At 49.7% G+C, this 19,999-nt stretch overlaps 1 protein-coding gene across 3 annotated transcripts in view; it reads left to right on the forward strand.

The window, feature by feature from the left end:
- Positions 1-19,999, forward strand: part of ZFAT (zinc finger and AT-hook domain containing) — a 146,012-nt gene that overhangs the window by 15,781 nt on the left and 110,232 nt on the right. For 2 of the 3 annotated variants that reach the window (XM_020893094.2, XM_070476962.1), the window contains exon 2: positions 2,701-2,877. In XM_020893094.2, the coding sequence (XP_020748753.2) occupies positions 2,701-2,877 (177 nt within the window). Of the gene's footprint in view, positions 1-1,426; positions 1,878-2,700; positions 2,878-19,999 lie in introns of those variants that run through there. The other variant, XM_070476961.1, reaches the window with a different exon arrangement.

Genomic DNA, 19,999 nt, shown 5'->3' on the forward strand with positions numbered 1-19,999 from the left:
GGAAGTCGCTCAGTTGTGTCTGACTCTTAGTGACCCTGTGGACCGCAGCCCACCAGGCTCCTCCACCCACGGGATTTTCCAGGCAAGAGGACTGGAGTGGGGTGCCACTGCCTTCTCCAGGTCAAGCTGGGTGCCCCCTGAGGCCAGCCTCTCTGAGCCCCAGGGCTGCACCTGTAGCTAAGAGCTTGGGAAGCACGCGAGGTTGTGTTGTGGGGCGGGTCCTGGAGCCCAGTCTGGTGCCCTTGGGCGCCCGAGGGCCCTTCCCAGGGGCGCTTTCGAGATCCTTTCAGTGCCTCCTCTGGGAAGCCTTCCTAGCACCTTAGCCCAGTATCTCTGCCTTCCCTCTGCCCAGGGTGTCTGCTGTTTGCAGCAGCATCTCAGCTCAGACGTTCCTCGAACAGCTACCCCGGGCAGGCTGGAGGCAGCAGCCTTGGCAGGAGGCTGCCCTGCCCGAGCCACTCAGCGCTCATCACCTGGAGCCACGACCTGAATGCCGTGTGTACCTGTTACCTCGCGTCTCAGCCTTCCTGATTTTTAAACTCATGTAAACAGGAGATTCATGAGACTTGGGTTCTGTCCCTGGGTCAGGAAGATCCCCTGGAGGAGGACACAGCAACCCACTCCAGTATTCTTGCCTGGAGAATCCCATGGACAGAGGAGCCTGGTGGGCTACAGTCCACAGGGATCACAAACAGACACGACTGAGAACGCATGCATAGACTCGTTGTAGGAAATCCGTAAGTGACTATTAAAAAAGAGTCCGGCAGGCAGGATCCTTTCTGCCTGGCCATCTGTTCTCCCGTCCATCCACCCGTAAATCTGTCTCTCCTTTAGGAACAAAGCCACGTACCTGTCAAGCTGTGGTGCGTCCCACTCTGTAGAAGTGAACGTTCATTCTGAGCATTTCCATGCCGTCCAGGGTTCTTCCCTCTTTGGTTCTCAGCAGCTTGCAGAATTGCTCTGGGGGACGTGTCCTGGCATGCTCGCTGTGGAGCACGCAGGTGGTTTCTGGAACTTGTTGTCCTGAATGACCTCCGTGTTGAGCATCTCTGTGCAGAGCCCTTGTTTGCATTTTGCATGATTATGAAGCCAGATCTCGAGAAGTAGAACCACTGCTCAGGAGTCACCAGTGAGTGTCTTCGGGGCTCTTGGCCCCTTGGTTGGTGGCAGGCGTTTCCCTGTCACCATCTAGGGCATGGGTTTGCAGGGGGCATGCCAGGCCGGCCTCCCTGGGGCATGGCTTCCCTGGTCTTGGCGCAGCTGCGGGCTGCCTCCCCACCTGTCTCCATCCCATGCTGCACCCTCTCCTCTGTGACATCGTCCTGGGTCGGGTGTGGTCAGTCTCCGCCGGCACCCCGGGAACCCCAGACCCAGCACTGGACCCACAGTGGGCATTTGGGAAGTGTGCCGATTGACACAGGTGGCCAGGGCCAGGAGTCGTCCCGGGCTGCCCAGGCCTTTGGGCTGTGGGGGCCCCCGGGCAGAGGTTAGTTACAGGCCGTGCCATCACTTGGTCGTGTGCAGACGCACACGTAGTTTTACCTGGGTGGTCTCCAGACAGTGCTTGGTGCGCGCGGGGACTGGGGGGCCTCACTGGAGCCCTGCCGTCCCCCAAATGCTGCTCTGTTACCTGTCGCAGAATTCTCTTTCTCCTGAAAGCATAGCAGGAATCAAGAGGAAGTCCAGGCTACTTGGGTAACAGATGCAGTGAAAACGTTGCAATGCAGTTCTTCTGGGCTGTCTGTCTCCCCAGTGGGCTGGTGGCTCATCTGTGGAGGGCCCCACGCCCAGTTCATCCCCGAGTCCCTGATGCCTGACGTGGGGGCCACCCCATGGCCGTGGCTTCACAGACGCTGAAATGACCACGACAGCACTTGGTATGTGGTTTGGGGATTATGCTCCTCTCTGGAGTGATTTTCATTTCACATTCGGTTGACTACAGGGATAAGCATTTTAGCTTTAACCTGGGGGCAACTCAGCTCATGGTCTGCAGCCAAATGGAGGTCATGTCAGAAGCAGGCGGCAGAGTCCAGGCTTTGGCCTGGGCAGGTTGCTTCTTCTCACAGCCTCAGTGTCCTCGGCTATGGAATAGGGATGACTAACCCCCCTTTGCCTAAATTGTAGGGGTCATTGTGGGGTCAGCAGGACACACATTGAAAATGACATGGCCTCTTATGAAGAAAGAAACGTATCACTGTAATCTCTTCTTGTTTTGGAAGCATTTTAGGTTCCTTAGGAACGAAGCATTTCTTGGAAAAAATAAAATATTGATTGGCGGTATTCACGAGAGACTTGCATTGATGAAGCAATGTTCTGCTTTGTTAAATTTCCATTTCATGTGTTATTTGGTAAAGAATTCTCATAGGTCATTACCCCGCCTGCTTGGTGGAGAAACCCTTTCTTTGAAGGCAGAGAGGGACTTGGTTTCTGGGACCTGGGTGCCTCCTGGGCTCCACCCTCACTGTGGCAGCGCCGTGTCGGCCCACTGCCTCGTGAAATAGCGAAGAAAGAATTTTCTGGCAGCCAGGGCCACATAAAGCAAGAAGCGAGCTGCCTGGCCAGATGCAGCCTGTGGGAGGCTGGCCATTGCTCAGACGAGCAGCCTTCAGTATTTTTTCTTTGGCAGTTGGATGCAACCATTGTTTTTTGTGAAGATGAAGTAACATATTTTGCTTTTGTTTTGTTTCTTTTTCCTTGCAGAAAACCCAGCCATCTTCATGTGTAAATGTTGTAACCTTTTCTCACCAAGTCAGTCGGAACTCCTCTCCCACGTTTCCGAGAAGCACGCAGAGGAAGGGGTTAATGCGGATGAAATCATCATTCCCCTCAGGCCTCTGAGCACCCCTGAGCCCACCAACCCAGGCAAACCCGGAGATGGTAAGGGGGCTGGGGTGCTAGGCAAGGGTGCCTGTGGGCAGTGGTGCTGCTCGTTTGCTTTCAAACACTTTGGTTCTAGGGCTTCCCTGGTGGACTAGTGATAATCCGCTTGCCAGTGCAGGAGACGAGGGTTTGATCCCTGGGTTGGGAAGATCCCCTGGAGAAGGAAATGGCAACCCACTCCAGTAGTCTCGCCTGGACAATGCCATGGACAGTGGAGCCTGGTGGGCTACAGTCCATGGGGTCGCAAAGAGTTATGCATGCTGGAGTGACAAGAAGAATAAGAATAGCAGCTTTGGTGCTGAGTTTTTGTCTGGCAGGTGTAGGGCCTCAGAAGAATCCCAAGTTTCCAACCAGAAGCCGCAGTAATTTCCGTTTGTAGATCTGCTCAGACAGGATGTGTCTCTGAGTTCCCTGAATCCCGTGTCTGTAGGTGCTTCTCCAGTGTCTGGTTGGTAGATGGAGGGATGAATGAATGAATGAATGGATGGATGAAAGGAGTCAGCACCATCCAACAGGGCAAAAAGGACAGGCTCGTTGTCAGAGAAGTGTGGGTTTAACCCAGTTCCAGCGCCAGCTCCTGCATTACCTGAAGTAGGTGATGTTTTCCCTGAGCCTCACCCTGCTCACCTGAAAAATGAAAACAGATCTGCCTGTCGCAAGGGGGTGCTGTGAGGATGAGGTCAGAGATACGGTGATAGCACCACGGATGATGCCTGGAACAGGGAAGACAGAAGGGAAGCGGTTACGATGACATACGTCATGAATGAATAAGTACAGGTAATCTTAGAAACATATGGATGGCCCATGTGTCCCTGGAGCAAGGATCCCCATCGCAGAATCCTTCAGGTTCACAGTCAAGTGTCAGATGTGAAATACACTGGTTTGCAGTGTCCAGACCTCCCACGGAACGGCATGAGATGCAGCAGGTGGCTGGGTTGGAGGAAGCATCCAGGTGCTGTAATTAGGTCCCCGCAGACAAAGAAAAGATATAGCCTGGGAGGAAGAGCTACAAGCCGGTGTCAGAAAAAGCTCCCACAAAACTCTTTTTCTGTGATGAGAGAGGGCGGCTGGTCTCCTGTGCCGAACCTCAGTCTGTGGCAGTACACTTCTCGTCACAGGATTCATTAGTTACAGTAGTAATCCAATTGCTCTTTCCTGGGAATATTCAGGCTGGCATCTCTGAACGGGCTGGCTTATTGATCGTCTGTCTGACACCGTTAACAAGGAGAGACTCCAGACACAAAATGTTTTGGTTAACGAGTCCCTCTGGCCATTCCCAGGGTGCTCAGAGAAGCTTGCCTGACAGAGGATTGAGTTGTTGGGAAGTTAGGAGAAGTTCTGTTTAACGCCTAGTGGCGTAAGGAGAAACTAAGAGAAGCCAGGCAAGTGAGGAGGGGCAGGAAGTGTCTGCGTCGCTGTCACTAATCTGGGTGGTGTGTCCGAGGAGTTCCTTGTCCCCTCCCGCCAGCCCGGGAGACGGGTCTGACCTCCCCCCACCAGAGGAAGCTGGGGTGGAGGGGGTGGGTTACACTTGACTGCTTTAGGGACGAAGAGTATGGGGGTGGGGGAAGGTCTGTGCCAGGCACTGAGCATCTGCCCCATAACTTGATTAAAAATGGGCAGAAAACCTGAGGAGACCTTTTCACAAAGAAGATGCACAAATGGCCATGAGGTATGTGAAAAAGTGCTCAACCTCACTAATCACCAGGGAAATGCAAATCAGCACCACCTGAGCTGTCACCCGCCTCCCGGTCGTGAGAACGGCTGTCATGAAAATGAAAAGAGGTAACAGGTGTCGATGAGGGTGTGGAGAAAAGGGACCCCTCCTGCCCTACTGGTGGGAAAGCAGTAGGGCGGTTCCTTAAACAATTAAAAATAGCACCACCGCGTGATCCGGCGATCCCACTGCTGGGCCTGTGTTCAAAGGAAATGAAGTCAGGATCTCAGAGATACCCCCGTCCCCTGCCCACTGCGGTGTTAAATCCCTGCTTATCTGTGGTTTCACTTCCCATGCCTTCTCTTACGCTTGGTCAACTGTAGTCTAGAAATCTTAAATGGGAAAATTCCAGAAATAAAAATCACATCAGTTTTAAATTGCACACTCTTCTGAGTAGCATAATGAGCTCATTCCTTCCTGAGGCCCCCACCCACTGGCATGACATCATCCTGAGGTCCCACCCACCGACATGGCATTCCTGAGGCCCCACCCACTGACATGACAACATGCTGAGGCCCCACCTACCAACATGACATCATCTGATCCTGACATCCACCCAGGGTCACCTGGAGCATGTGGTCCTCCCTCTGACACATGGTCAGAAGGTTATAGCAGCCTCACACTCCATCACAGTGCCTACACCATTCACTTAGGCATTTCTCATTTCACATCATCATAAGAAAAAGGGTGAGGTGGGACTCCTATGGCAGTCCAGTGGTTAAGACACCATGCTTCCACTGCTGGGGGCGTGGGTTCAGTCCCTGGCTGGGGAACTAAGATCATGTATCCTGCAAGCCACGTGGTGTAGCCAAAAAAAAAAGGAAGGGTGAATACAGTACAGTAGGATGTTTTGAGAGAGAGAGAGATACTACATGTATTATATTATAATTGTATTTTATTATTATTAATCTCTCACTGTCTGTTAAATTTATCTTTGATATCTATGTATAGGCAGAAACATAGTACTTATAGGGTTCAGTACATTATAGGGTGCTTACAGGGTTCATATCACAGTTTGTGGTTTCAGGCATCTGCTGGGGATCTTGGAAAGTGTCCCCCATGGATAAGGAGGGACCTCTGTGTTCATAGTAGGCGAGATATGAAAACAGCCTAAGTGTTCATCAGCTGATGACTGGATGCAGAAAATAAGATACATACACGCACATGCACACACAGACAGGAATATTATTCAGCTATGAAAAAGGAAAACTTGCCATTTGCTATGTGGATGAAAGTGGAGGACTTTATACTAAGTGAAATAAGTCAGACACAGACAGATACCGTATGATCTCACTTATATGTGGGATCGAAACCAGCTGGATTCATAGAACCAGGCAGTAGATCAGTGGTTGCCTGGGGGTGGGGGAAATGGGGAGCTGCTGGTGAACGCGTGTGAGTTTTCCTATTAGAGCTAGGGATCTGACAGGCAGCACGGTGATGCTAGCTGACAACACTGAATTGTGTACTTGAAGTTTGCTGAGAGAGTAGATCTTAACTGTTCTCACCCGCACATACAAAGTGGTTTTATGTGAGGTGGTAGTTGTGTTCACGAGCTTGATGTGGTAAGCATGTCACAATGCATACGTATATTAAACCATCTTGTACACCTTAAAAAATCACATTGTACAACCTAAATATATACAGTTTTTGTTTGTCAGTGATGCCTCAATAAAGCTGGGGGGAAAAAAAAGAATCTGCCTGATGCCAGGACTCAAAGCTCAGACCCCCACCCTGTGCCCCCAGGTCTGGGAGTGAGCAAGGTCCTCCCCCATCCTGACCCATCAGGAGCCCTGCCTTCCCCGCTGCCACCTCCCTGCTGAGCGGTTGAGGGGCCTCCGCTTCCCAAAGAGTATAGCTTCATGGGCAGATGGAACCACGGCTTTAAGTCAAGGACTTCAAATGTGTGTGTCCCCACCTCAACATGTATAAACTCAGAAAAACAGATAATCTCTTTTTGTAAAATTCCTGTGGCAGATGGTTGTCATACAGATTAACATGCAAAGAACTCAGAAAGGCTGTTGCAAAGCTCTTCATTCTATTTTTATTCAGCTTTGCTTACTAAGAGTTCTCCTCCTAGGGACTTCCCTGGCCGTCCAGTGGTTAAGACTGCTTGCTCCCAACATAGGGGATCCGTTCAGTCCCTGGTTGGGGAACTAAGATCCCACATGCTGCACAGCCACATTAAAAGGTTTTCCTCCTCCTGAAATGAAATGTAAGAGATCCAATAATTTGAATTATTCATTTCATTTCTAAACAATGAAGGAATAAGTAATAATAAAGCAGGTAGAATCCACAGGGATATGTGTGTGTCTGTGTTGGAAGGTACGTGTCCCTTCTACCCCTTCTCTCCTCTCCGATGTTTGTGAGAGGCGTCCCTGTGGGCTAGGCGGCCGTCCCGAGTGCCTCCCTCCTCCTGGGAGCGCATGCCTGGCCCAGGTTGGGTGGGAGGCCCTCCTCGGGGCTCCTGCGACCTCCCGCCCCCCGCCCCAGTCTGTCTGTCCCGTCCTGTGCTGGCAGGGTGCACTGGAGAGGGGCCTGGGCTGTCCCGGGTCCTGCTCAGGCGCTGACACGGGGCCCTGATGGGAACAGTCACCTGTGTCCTCGGGTATTCTCCTCCCGCCAGCCTTGCTGCTCCGCTGTCTCACGCAATGTGTGTTCCGTTCTACCTGTCATTCAGGAAGCTCCAGCAGCTAGCCTTCACTCAAACCTATCAGACCTGGAAACCCTTCTGACCGGCACGAGCCCCCTTCCCTTCTCTGCGGTGTTGCGGGCGGCGTGAAGGCCGCGCTGGGGCCCGTTCCCCCTCCTCCTCTGATACTCCGGGCCCCCTGAGAGCTGCACAGATTCTCTAGACCCCAGACCTTTCTCCTTAGTGCCGCATGGGAACCCGTTCCCGTAAAGCTCCCCTGCAGTCCTGCAGGCGCACCCCTGGGCTTCTCCTGGGCCTTGCACCCCCCGTGTGAGTAAACCCATCAAAGCAATCACGTCTTTATACTTTCATTTTCAATTAAAACAGTAATAACACTTTGCTGGAAAAATGTTAAAACAATATACAGTGAGGAAGGTACATCTCCCTAACCATCCCTCTGAGATCCTAGAAATACTAAAACTGAATCCAGCCTCTGAACGCCAACACTGAACTAAATCTCAGGGACAGAGTTTTGGGTGGAGTAGGAAAGAACAGCTTTACTGCATTGCCAGGCAAAGGGCACACAGCAGGCTAATGCACTGAACGTTCGGTGTCTTGACCTGGAAGGGGTATTGAGTTCAATAGCAGTGGTTCAAAAAGGACGTCAGCAGCTCGTGGGCGTTCTTTTGCTTGGTTGGTGGGGAGGTAAGTGGGCGTCCTCATCATCAGGCTTATGACTCCAGCCCACCTGGGGTCTGCAGTGCTTGTGGGCTGCGTACCGTTAACTCCTCTTACCTGGTAGGAATGTTAGTGTCTGCAAAGCAGCTCAGAGATACTGTTGTGATGCTGTGTATCCCTTGAAGGGGAACCAGGACCCTGCAGGAAGGCTGCACTGTTGTTTCCTTTGACTGTTCCTCACTTGTCTGTGCATCTCCTTCCTTCCCTGATTAGCAGCTAGCTGTCTGAACCTGCCTGATGGAACTCAGGGAAGGTCATGGAACAAAGCCCATTTTCTATAATGAAGCAAAGAGGAAAACAGAAAGACTTTTGTGCCCAGAAGCCCCATAGGTCTGGCTCAGCTTCAGTATCACTGCTAATGATTAAGTGTGTTCTTAGACATTTCTATATGCATATATGATCATATAAACTCTCTGTTGTCTTGTTATTTAGTAACAGAACTGTCAGCACTGTATGAATAGCCTGCCACTTCACTACTAACATGTCTCCATTCTTTTTATTGTCTGTATTTCATTCTATGGGTAATTCTTAATTTACATAACCTTTTCTTTCCTGATGATATATATCTTCTCCCCAGCTTTGTGTCATTATAAACAAGGTTACAGATAAGGTTTACATAAAATCCATCATTTTAAAGTGTATAATTCAGTGGTTATTAGTATATTTACACTGTAATGCATCTCAGCCACCTCAGAAACCCTGTACCCATTAAGAAGTCGCTCCCATGGTTTGCCATTTCCTTCTTCAGGGGATCTTCCTGACCCAGAGAGTGGACCCACGTCTCCTGCTTTGACAGGTGTATTCTCTACCACTGAGCCGCCTAGGAAGCCCTAGCAGGGGCTGGGGGAGGGGCTGATGGAGAATGACTATTAGAAAATATGGGTTTTCTTTGGTGGATGATGAAAATAATCTAAAACCAGACAGTGGTGATAGTTGGACAACTCTGCAAATGTGTAAAAATCACTGAATTGCACACTTTTAAACTTAAGGATGAATTTTATGGTAGGTGAATTACATCTCAGTAAAAGTACGATTACCAAAAAAAAAAGTCACTTTCAGTTTTCCTTTCCTCTATACCTTGGCAACCATTAATGTACTTTTTTACTCTTTGGGTTTGCCTTTTTTGTAAGTTTCATACAAATTGAATCATGTAATATGTAGTCATTTGTGCCTGACTTCTTTCATTTAGCATGTTTCCAGGTTGTAGTCTGTATCAGTGCTTCATTTTTTTTTTTTTTTTAATGGCTGAATAAACTTTCATTGTATGGACTGGCCACATTTTGTCCACCCATTGATTTGTTGACAGACACTTGGGTTATTTCTTCTTTCTGACTCTCATGAATCATGCTTCTGTAAACACTTGTGTAGGAGCACTTGTGTAGATGGAGAAGAATTTGTGTAGAAGCATTTGTATAGATACAGATTTTTATTAAGTTTATACCTCGGAGTGGAATTGTTGAATCATAAGCTAATTCTGTGTTTCACTTTTCGAGACGAGGGCTGCAGAACCGTTTTCCAACCAGATGAAGCCCTGGACCATTCCTGTTACTATCTGTTCCTGTTAATATACGAGGGATCCGATTTCTCTGCAGCTTTCCCAGCACTTGTTACTTTTCCTGTGTTTGATGCTAGCCATCCTTGTGGATCTGGGCTAGTATCACATTGTGGTTCTAATTTGCATTTTCTTGGTAATTAATGATAGTGAGCACTTAGGTCTTCCGGGTATATGTTTCAGTTCTGTATTCTATTTCATTGTTTCACTCCTGTCTTTATCATTTCTGTTCTCTGCTTGTGTTGCATCTAGTTTGCTTCTAGTTTTTCTAGTTTTTTAGCTGGAGGCTTCTGGTCTCTTTCTTCTTTATTTAACACTTACAGCTTTAAATTGGCCTCTAAGCACTGCTTTTGCTGCATCTCATTAGTGTTGGTCTGCTGCGTTTTTCTGCTTTTCTGTCTCAGTGAATTTTCTAATTTCCCTTATGATTTCTTTTTTGACTCATTATTTATTTAGGAGTGCCATTTAATTTCCATTTATCTCTGAATCTCCCAAATTTCATTCTGCTCTTTTCTTTTTTTTTTTAAATTTTTATTTATTTATTTACTTAGGGCTGCCCTGGGTCTTCACCGGTGCACGTAGGGGCTGCTCCCGGCTGTGGTGCTCGGGCTCCTATTGCGGGGCACAGGCTCTCAGGTACACGGCCTTCGTGGTTCTGGTGCTTGGCTTAGCTGCCCTGTGACATGTAGAATCTTCCCAGACCAGGGATCAAACCTGTGTCCCCTGCACGGGCAGGCAGACTCCCAACCACTGGACCACCAGGGAAGTCCTTCTCTGTTTCTAATTTCAGCCCTTATAGACTTACTGAGACTTGATTTATGGCTGGTCATTGTGATCTAACCTGGAGAATGTCCCTTGTGCACTTGAGAAGAATTTGTATTCTGCTGTTGATGGCTAGGCATGTCCTATGTGTGTGTGTTAGGTTTTGTTGGTTTATAGTATTGTCATGTCTTCTATTTCCTTGCTGGTGCCCAGATTTTTAAATTGAGGAATGTGTGTTTCAGAGAATAGAGGAGTTAAAACAGCATACTCAAGGTCATCTAGTTCAAGGGTCCCCAACCTCAGAGTCTGATTCCTGATAATCTGAGGTGAAGCTGATGTAATAGCAACAGAAATAAAGTGCATGATAAATGTAATGAGCTTGAATCATCCCCAAACCATTCCCACCCTCCCCAGTGGACTCCGGTTCGTGGAAAAATTGTCTTCTGCAAAACCACTCCCTGGTGCCAAAAAGGTTGGGAACCGCTGCTCTAGTAAGTTGGAAAGTGAGATTTGCGCACGTCCTGCTTGCGTGTTTGTTGGGCCGCACCGCATAGACCCGCAAGCCCTGTACTCACCCAGTTTCCAGATCCAAGAAAGAGCCTGGAGTCAGCAACAGAGGCATCGGTGGTTTAATGGATGGGGGTTTGCATGTCTGAAGCAGGGCCCTGGAGTGACATGTTCCTGTGGGTGGCGGACAGCGGGCAGGACTCAGGGGCAGTCTTCACTTCTGAGGGGAAGGGAGGTGACCAGTAGTAGGGGAGTTGATGTCGGTGGACTCATTAGTTACCGGGGAAACTGGTAGAGTGGCACGCCCCTCACTGCCGCTCTGATAAGCTCTCATTAGCTGGGGTGGGTATAGATGAGGGTCACTGACGCCAGGAGGGTGTAGATGAAGCCGCTGTGGTCGGGCAGGGGATGGAAAGAGAACAAGGGAGCAGCTACCTGGAGAGGCCTGGCCACGCACTGCGCCCCTCCACACCAGGAACGACCCTCACAGTCCTGGGCAGTCCATCTTCTGCAATATTCCCGGGTCAGGTGTGCTGGAGGCGCTGCATACGGATACCACAAACGGTACAGACAGCAGCAGCCAGAGTGTCAAGAGGAAGGCGTCTAGTATGCCAAGGACGATCCTTTGTCACCGTGGGGGCAGGTTCTGGAGCCGGCTGCTTACAAGGTCAATGGCTGCCGCGCCCTGGCCGTTACGAGGAAAGTCAGGCCACCCTGGTCCTCTCACACACCCAGAGCCACCCCCATGGGGAGGGGGAGGCCCAGTTTTAGCGGAAGCATCCTGGTGGCCTCGCCAGGAGTCAGCAGTCACGGGACAGGTCTGCCAGCCCGTGTTATGTTGGGTGCCATTAGAGGTGCACCCCTTTGGTCTTTCCAAACAGAAAACAGTTAATCCCATTCTGCTGCAGACAACCCAGCCCGGGGAGCTCACAGGCGGTCAGTCACACGGTGACCCTCACCGACGGGGTCCTTCTGATGTACTGGCCCATGGGACAGCAAGGTGGTGGGTCTTTCTCCACCAGGGACAGTAGTCTCCACGTAGGCACAGTAGCTGGTTGACTTTTCATGGAAGCCCAGAGGAGGAGGAGGATTGTGTCTCACTGGAGACCCAGCAGTTAGACTCACTTCACAGGGGGGCGGGTAGCTGCTCGGTCCTCGAATAGACTTCCTCCCTCAGACTAGGGACGAAATGTAAGACACCGGCAAGTGCAGTGCAGGCATGAGCATTAAGCGAACACAAGCAGTGACCCCGACTGACGTAATACCACCTCTGGCTTCTGAACCCACCTGCCAACACAGGAGACCTGAGAGGTGCAGTTTTGATCCCTGGGTCGGGAAGATCCCTTGGAGGAGGAAATGGTTACCTACTCTAGTATTCCTGACTGGAGAACCCCATGGACACGGGAGCCTGGTGGGCTATGTTCCATAGCATTGCAGAGTTGGACACGACTGAAGCGACTTAGCACGCAGTTTGCGGTATAGCTCAGAAAACCCTGCAGTAATAGAACATGTCTAAAATCCCATATACAATGGCCACCAGTTTTTACGTTGGATGTCTGAAGCACGCTACTCCATTTTAGCTTTCTGATGCATTCCTTTCCTCAATGGCCAAAGTGAGTGTGCAATGTAAGTCTGAGAGGCCACAAAGCAGGCTGCTCTGGTCCGTGAAGCTGAAGTTAAACCATGTATTAGTGAGAATGACTTCCTCATGCCTTAGTACATTCAGACTTTCCATTGCTTCCCCTTTTGATTGCAAATCTTCCAATAGAGAGCACTGATGATCAAAAATACTCGTCCTGTGATGCTGGGGTGCTAGCTCCCACCCCTGGTTCAGATCAGGTCCCTCGGTTCTAGGCCTCCTTTATATTCACACTGGGGAAAAGCTAGCCAGATCTCGTGAATAGACTCAGAGGTATGTTATCGGGGAAACCCTTCTTTATAGGCTCTACATTTTATTCCTTATACTCGACTGTCATTGTGCATGTGCCTTTAGCAGCAGACCTGAAGAAACAGTGTCACGCTTCTTGAGGAGTTATACTCTTTGACAATTTCACTAGATAATTTTCTCTCCATCCCTAGGTGGCTCAGTAGTAAAAATCCGCCTGCCAACACAGGAGACGTGGGTTTAATCCCTGGGTCGGGAAGATCCCCTGGAGTAGGAAATGGCAACCCACCCCAGTACTCCTGCCTGGAGAATCGCATGGACAGAGGAGCCTGGTGGACTACAGTCTATGGGGTCTCAAAGAGTCAGACACAACTTAGTGATTAAACAAAACACATCAAGACAAAAGTATGGCTAACAATAACTTTCATAAATACAATGTATTAAGACCTCAATTAACAAAATTAGAATTTAATATCCATTGAAGTATAACAGTCTTCTGTCTAAAATGATCCTCATCTCCACCAAGGACAGCCAATTAAAACCAGTCCATTTGCAAAATAAATCTGGTCAGTTGCCCACATAGGCTCCTCTGAACTGGTTGAGGGGGGAATGAAATCCTCAAGAGTTCTCATTCCCAAGACATGGTTATTTGTAGAGTTTATCTAAAAGCTCTTATTCTCCTTTAGTCTTAGAGATCACAAAAGGCTAACGTTCCAGAGAGCCCAGGTGGATCATTTTCATTTTGAAGGCACAAGGGAAATACCAGTCCCTCTTAGAAAGCTGCCTTGGGTGCTTTGTACTCAGTCACATCCCTTCTAGAAAGCTGCCTTGGGTGCTTTGTGCTCAGTCATATCCCTTCTAGAAAGCTGCCTTGGGTGCTGTGTGCTCAGTAACATCCCTTCTAGAAAGTGGCCTTGGGTGCTGAGTGCTCAGTCCAGTTCCTCCTAGAAGGCTGCCTTGGGTGCCTTGTACTCAGTCATATCCCTTCTAGAAAGCTGCCTTGGGTGCTTTGTGCTCAGTCACATCCCTTCTAGAAAGCTGCCTTGGGTGCTGTGTGCTCAGTAACATCCCTTCTAGAAAGTGGCCTTGGGTGCTGAGTGCTCAGTCCAGTCCCTCCTAGAAAGCTGCTTTGGGTGCTGTGTGCTTGGTCCAGTCCCTCATAGAAAGCTGCCTTGGGTGCTGTGTGCTCAGTCACATCAGCCCCTTTGTGACCAGGGGCCAGGGAGCAAACTCATGTCTCCTGCACTGGCAGGCAGATGCTTTACCACTGGGCCACCTGGGAAGCCCAGAATGCTGTCAATAGCTTAACCAACAATGAAAGGCTCACCGTGATACAATAGCAGAACCGTGAAGAGGCCACTGTTCTCCAGAGCACCTGGCAGCCCCCATTCAGCAAGGTCGGCCTCCCGGGGATCTCCCTGTAACTCTGGAGCACCACCGTAGCGGATAGGCCCTCAGACTTTCCATCCCCCGTCCTGTATTTCCCAACATCTTGACATCTCAGTGCTCACGGAGTCTCCTCAGTCTCCTGGCTGTTCTGCCAGTTGTTGGGCTGCACCTGCTTGACCCAAGCACAAGCACAGGACCCAATGAAGAGCCTGGGGTCAGCAACAGAGACTTCGGTGGTTTAACGGATGGGGGGCTTACACGCTGAAGCCGAGTCCTGGAGCGACCCCCCACCACGTGCAGCGGACAGTGGGCCGGACATGGTGGCGGCCTTTGCTCCCCAGGGGAAGGGGGTGTTGTCAGATACAGGGGAATCAGTGTCAGGTGGGCTCATTAGTTACCAGGGAAACCAGAGGGGCGCTCCCCTCACCACCCCTTGGACGAGCTATCATTAGCTGAGGCCTGGGGCAAGTATTGGGCTGGCCCAAAATTTCACTGTTATGGAAAAACTGGGATGAACTTTTTTGCCAGCCCATTACAAACGAGGGTCACTCCTGTTAGGAGGGTGTAGACGAAGCAGGCTGGTTGGGCACGGGATGGGCAGAGAGCAGGAGAGAGCTGTCCTGAGAGGTCTGGCCACGGTGTTCTTGTGGCACTTGGGGCATAGTCAGATTCTTACCACAACTTTTAGAAGTTATTTTCCTTCATTTACTAATTCACTTTTGACTTAAATTCTTCTTGCATACACTTTCTGTTTGTGTGTGTGTGTGTGTGTGTGTGTGTGTGTATACTGGAAAGTTAGTTGCCTGTGTAATTTTAAAAAGTATTTCTTAAGATTTTAATTAGACCTAGACTGTTAACATGAGAACATTTTTTCAAAAGTCTTTCATTAAGAGCCCCAAGTCTTTCCTTCTCTCTTTGTCCAAGTCCATAAAATTTGAGACTTCCAGAATCTTAGTTTCCTCTCTAATGATTTTCATTCGGGTTTAACTTTCACAATTCATTTTATGTTGAGAGATGCTTGAAATGGTTTAATTAAACCTCTAACTGGGTAGTAATTGATTTATTATTTTGGCCTCCCTTTATAACATGAAGCTTCCTAAGTCCTCTGGTTTATTTTATAGCCTTTTAATCTCTTTTGCTTATGTTGGAAGTGGTCTGCAAAAGAACTTTTCATTTTTTTCTCCCTTCCTCCTAATCAAATCTCTGACTCTGCTCCAAGAAAAAAATTCCCTAATGGACCAAGTTTATTCTTTCTCTTGTGTGTTTGTATGAGTATATAAGAGAATGTGTGGGTTGAGTGTGTATGTGATGAGTATGTGTGTATGTGATGGATGGGTGTGGGTCTGATGGGAGTGTGTGTCATGGGTAAGTGTGTGTGATGAGGTGTATGTATGTGATGGATGTGATAGGTGTGTGTGCATCTGATTGGAGTGTGTGAATGTTGGCCTGATGAGAGTGTATGTGTGATGGGTAGGTGTGTGTGATTGTGTGTGTGAGAGAGAGATGAGTGAGTGTGTATGATGGGTGAGTGTGTGTGTGTGGGTGGGTACAGGTTTGATGGAAGTGTAGGTGTGATGGTGTCTGTGATGAGTGTGTGTGTGTGGGTGTGTGTGATGAGTGTGTGTGAGATGGGGTGTGTGTGTGTGTGTGTGAGATAGATGAGTGTGTGATGGGTGAATGTGTATGTGATGTGTGGGTGCAGGTCTGATGGGAGTGTGTGTGTAATGGGTGAGTGTGTGTGATGAGTGTATGCGTGTGTGTTTGAGAGATGGGTGTGTGTGTGTGTGTGTGTGATGAGTGTATGCGTGTGTGTGTGAGAGATGGGTGTGTGTGTGATGGGTGAGTGTGTGTGATGAGTGTATGCGTGTGTGTGTGAGAGATGGGTGTGTGTGTGATGGGTGAGTGTGTGTGATGAGTGTATGCGTGTGTGTGTGAGAGATGGGTGTGTGTGTGATGGGTGAGTGTGTGTGATGAGTGTATGCGTGTGTGTGTGAGAGATGGGTGTGTGTGTGTGATGGGTGAGTGTGTGTGATGAGTGTATGCGTGTGTGTGTGAGAGATGGGTGTGTGTGTGTGATGGGTGAGTGTGTGTGATGAGTGTATGTGTGTGTGTGTGTGTGTGAGGGGGTGTGTGTGTGAGAGGGGTGTGTGTGTGTGATGGGTGAGTGTGTGTGATGAGTGTATGTGTGTGTGTGAGAGATGGGTGCGTGTGTGAGATGGGTGAGTGTGTGTGTGTGTGAGGTGTGTGTGTGTGATGGTGAGTGTGTGATGAGTGTATGTGTGTGTGTGAGAGGGGTGTGTGTGTGTGATGGGTGAGTGTGTGTGATGAGTGTATGTGTGTGTGTGAGAGATGGGTGCGTGTGTGAGATGGGTGAGTGTGTGTGATGAGTGTATTTGTGTGTGTGTGTGAGAGATGGGTGTGTGTGTGTGTGTGTGAGATGGGTGAGTGTGTGTGATGAGTGTATTTGTGTGTGTGTGTGAGAGATGGGTGTGTGTGTGTGTGTGTGAGATGGGTGAGTGTGTGTGATGAGTGTATTTGTGTGTGTGTGTGAGAGATGGTGTGTGTGTGTGTGTGTGTGTGAGATGGGTGAGTGTGTGTGATGAGTGTATGTGTGTGTGAGAGAGAGATGGGTGAGTGTGTGTGATGGGTGAGTGTGTGTGATGGGTGGGTGCAGGTCTGCTGGGAGTGTTGTGAGATGGATGAGTGTGTGTGTGCACGCTTGTTCATCCTGGTGGAGGTGGGGACACTGGCCTTACCCTAGGAGGAATTTACGTGGGTCTCCTGACAGCCGGATTCCGGTTCTGCGGTCACTCCCCCTTTCGGATGTTCAGCAGGAACTCTTCTCCCTTCCCTCTCTTCCTTCTCCCGCCTTCCTCCCTTCTTGATCTACCCCGTAACTGCCCCTGCTGTCTGCCTGGGCGCTGACACCATCCACTGTCTCTTTGTTCCTGGGCTCCCGGGGAGGCTGACTGTCAGGCCTGGCAGAGTTAATGCCCCATGATTTTCCTAAATTCTTGAGCTGGTGTGACTGGAGGTGGAGCTGCAGAGCCGGAGCCGAAGGGCTGGCTTTACCCTTGTTTTCAGGCAGAGTGGGATTTGTACTCCCTAGTTCTGTACTGGCCTTTTCCGTGTGTGAGATGTTTTAAAATGAAGAAATCGAGGAGAATGCGCCTTAATGAACAAGAACGTGTGTATGTTGAGAAATCGCAGGATCTCACAGTGGACAGGCTGGGAGGGTAATAGTGTCTTCAGAGACGGCCCAAGTCAGCATATTCATGACTGGAGCCGGCGTAAGGAACCGTTGCTGATTATCCTTCACTTCATGAGCGCTGTGCTCGGCGTTGTAATGGGCTGCTTTTTATTTAATAGCGACTTCTTATAAAATAGCGGTTCCGTGTTTATTTTTCGTGTTAGGCACTGAGGCTGGGGGGCCAGTTTCCACCCTGGTGGTCCAGTGGACAAGACTCCACCCTCCCAATGCAGGGGGCCTTGGGTTCAATCACTGGTCAGGGAGCTAGATCCCACATGCCGCAGCTAAAGATTCCACATGCTGCAGCTGAGACCTGGCACAGCCAAATAAAATAAAGTAAAATATTAAAATAAAAGATATACAGTCTTTACTAAAAAAAGAGAGAAGCTGAGGCTGGTGGATTTGGACCAGGTCGGCTTAACTCCCGGCCGCTGTTCTTGGCAGTGCGGGTCTTGGTTTCGTTACCATCTCCAGAACGGACCTGAGGGCCACGTGTCTCAGCAGAAAGACCTGGGCAGGGAAGGAACCCAGGTCCCACCTCAGCAGCAAGTTCTGGAATATGTGCCAAGTCCCTTGCACCTTTGGGTCCTTGATTTCTTCTCCCATTGAGGAGTTACATTTGCTGCATCTATCTCAAGGTTTTTATGAAGATAAAACAAGATAATAGCTGGGAAAGTGCCTCACAGACTTGAGTGATGTACAAATAAAGGACTTATGTTATTAAGATGGTTGATAACGTCGAGATTTTTTTCATAATTCTCATGTTGTCCTTTGATTAAATTTAAACAACTCCAGCTGACTCTTTCTGTCACTTGCTAGTTCGGGCCTTGGATCTGCAAGGGTAATTTTCTGACCGTGAGGAAGTTATCCCCAGACTGGATCTGAGATGGAGTCGAGGTGCACCATGGCTTACTTCTTTCCTCCTGGTGGAATCTTGGGACGTAGGAAATGACTTGTTTTCTAACTGCTTCCTTTCCTATTATGAAATGACTTTGTTCAGTAGCTCAGTTGTGTCCAACTCTTTTCAACCCCATGGACTGCAGCACACCAGGCTTCCCTGTCCTTCACAGTCTCCTGGAGTTTGCTCAGACTCATATCCATTGAGTTGATGGTGGTACTTAACGATCTCATCCTCTGTCGTCCCCTTCTCCTCCTGCCTTCAATCTTTCCCAGCATCAGGGTCTTTTCCAATGAGTTGGCTCTTCGCATCAAGTGGGCAAAGTATTGGAGCTTCAGCTTCAGCATCAGTCCATCCAGTGAATATTCAGGGTTGATCTCCTTTAGGATGGACTGGTTGGATCTCCTTGCAGTCCAAGGGACTCTCAAGTGTCTTCTGTAACACCACAATTCAAAAGCATCAGTTCTTTGGTGCTCAGCTTTCTTTACGGCCCAGTGGTCACATCCGTACATGACCACTGGGAAACCACAGCTTTGACAACATGTGTTTCTTGTGTGGAGAGTGTGCTGTGCCTCTAGCACTGCCCCAGATCCTGTGGGACTTGAGGATGAAAAGGCAGCTCACACCTCAGGGTGTGTGATCGATGGTGGGGGAAGGGAAGCACAGTCAGGAAACAGTGTGGGGGAGTTTGTACAAGTGTGTGCCTCACACGGCCCCTGGGGGGTGAACCGTCTCACAGAGGATGTACTGGGATTTGAACGGGGCCTGAAGTGTTAGGATTTGCAACAGGAGTTGGATTCTGATCAGGATGCAAGAGGGGGAGCAGTACAGGTAAGTTAAAAAGAGACAGGTGTCACCTCCACGTATTTCGGGAGGCCTTGGACGTGGCCCTGAGTGGGTGGGTGGTGGGGGGAGAGAGGGAGCAAGCACAATGCTGAGGGTGTGTGTGTTTGCACGCGCACTTGTGTGCATGTGCAGGGTTGGACCATGTGCTAAGGGGCCTGAAAAGCCAGGTCTGAGAGTCGTGGGGCAAACTGCTCAAGAACCATGGAAAGTTCTAGAGCAAGGGGGCGGCAGTGGGACAAGGGATGGAGGCCGAGAGAGAGCAGAGCAGAAGGCGGCCGCTGAGCTGGTGGGCGGGGGTCTGGGTGCACCGAGAGGGGGTTTGCCAGCAGGCGTCTTTGGGGCAAAATCCGCAGAGTTCAGTGGCACCTGAATGCAGGGATTCAGGGAGGAGGACGAGGAGCTGAAGCTTCCCGCGCTGAGATGCCATCACGGCGTGAGCCGGTAGAGGTGCCAGCATTTCCCTTGTCCACTTTCAGGATTCTCTGCTCTTTTGTACCACGTGGGTAGCTGGTGGCAGCAGCTCATTTTCGGTGCTTAAATTGTTCCAAGTTCATTTATGAAAATTTCATTTTTAGCTAGCTAATTGATCTTGAGAATCTAAATTATGGATGCGGTCAGATGTAAGATTAGCTTCCTCACCATCATGTTAGAGGTTTTCCAGAGCTTTCAGGGTCGATTTTATGTTTACTCTTTGACAGCAGATTGCACCCTGCTTGTTGAGTTCATTCACCAAGGATTTGCGGGGCGCCTGCTGGGTGGGACACCGGGTCAGGTGCTGGGGGATACAGACCACTCTCGGGTCTGGCCGGCTGGGCTGCACTCCCACTGCGCTGGGAGAGGGTCGCACCCATGGGTGATGCGGCTGCAACGTGCTCTGCACGTCTCCATGGAGCGGACTCTGGGTCCCCTGCCGTGATGAGTGCTGAATCTGAAGCTGAGATGGAGG

The sequence above is a fragment of the Odocoileus virginianus genome, chromosome 15, assembly GCF_023699985.2.
Source record: "Odocoileus virginianus isolate 20LAN1187 ecotype Illinois chromosome 15, Ovbor_1.2, whole genome shotgun sequence".
NCBI lineage: Eukaryota > Metazoa > Chordata > Mammalia > Artiodactyla > Cervidae > Odocoileus > Odocoileus virginianus.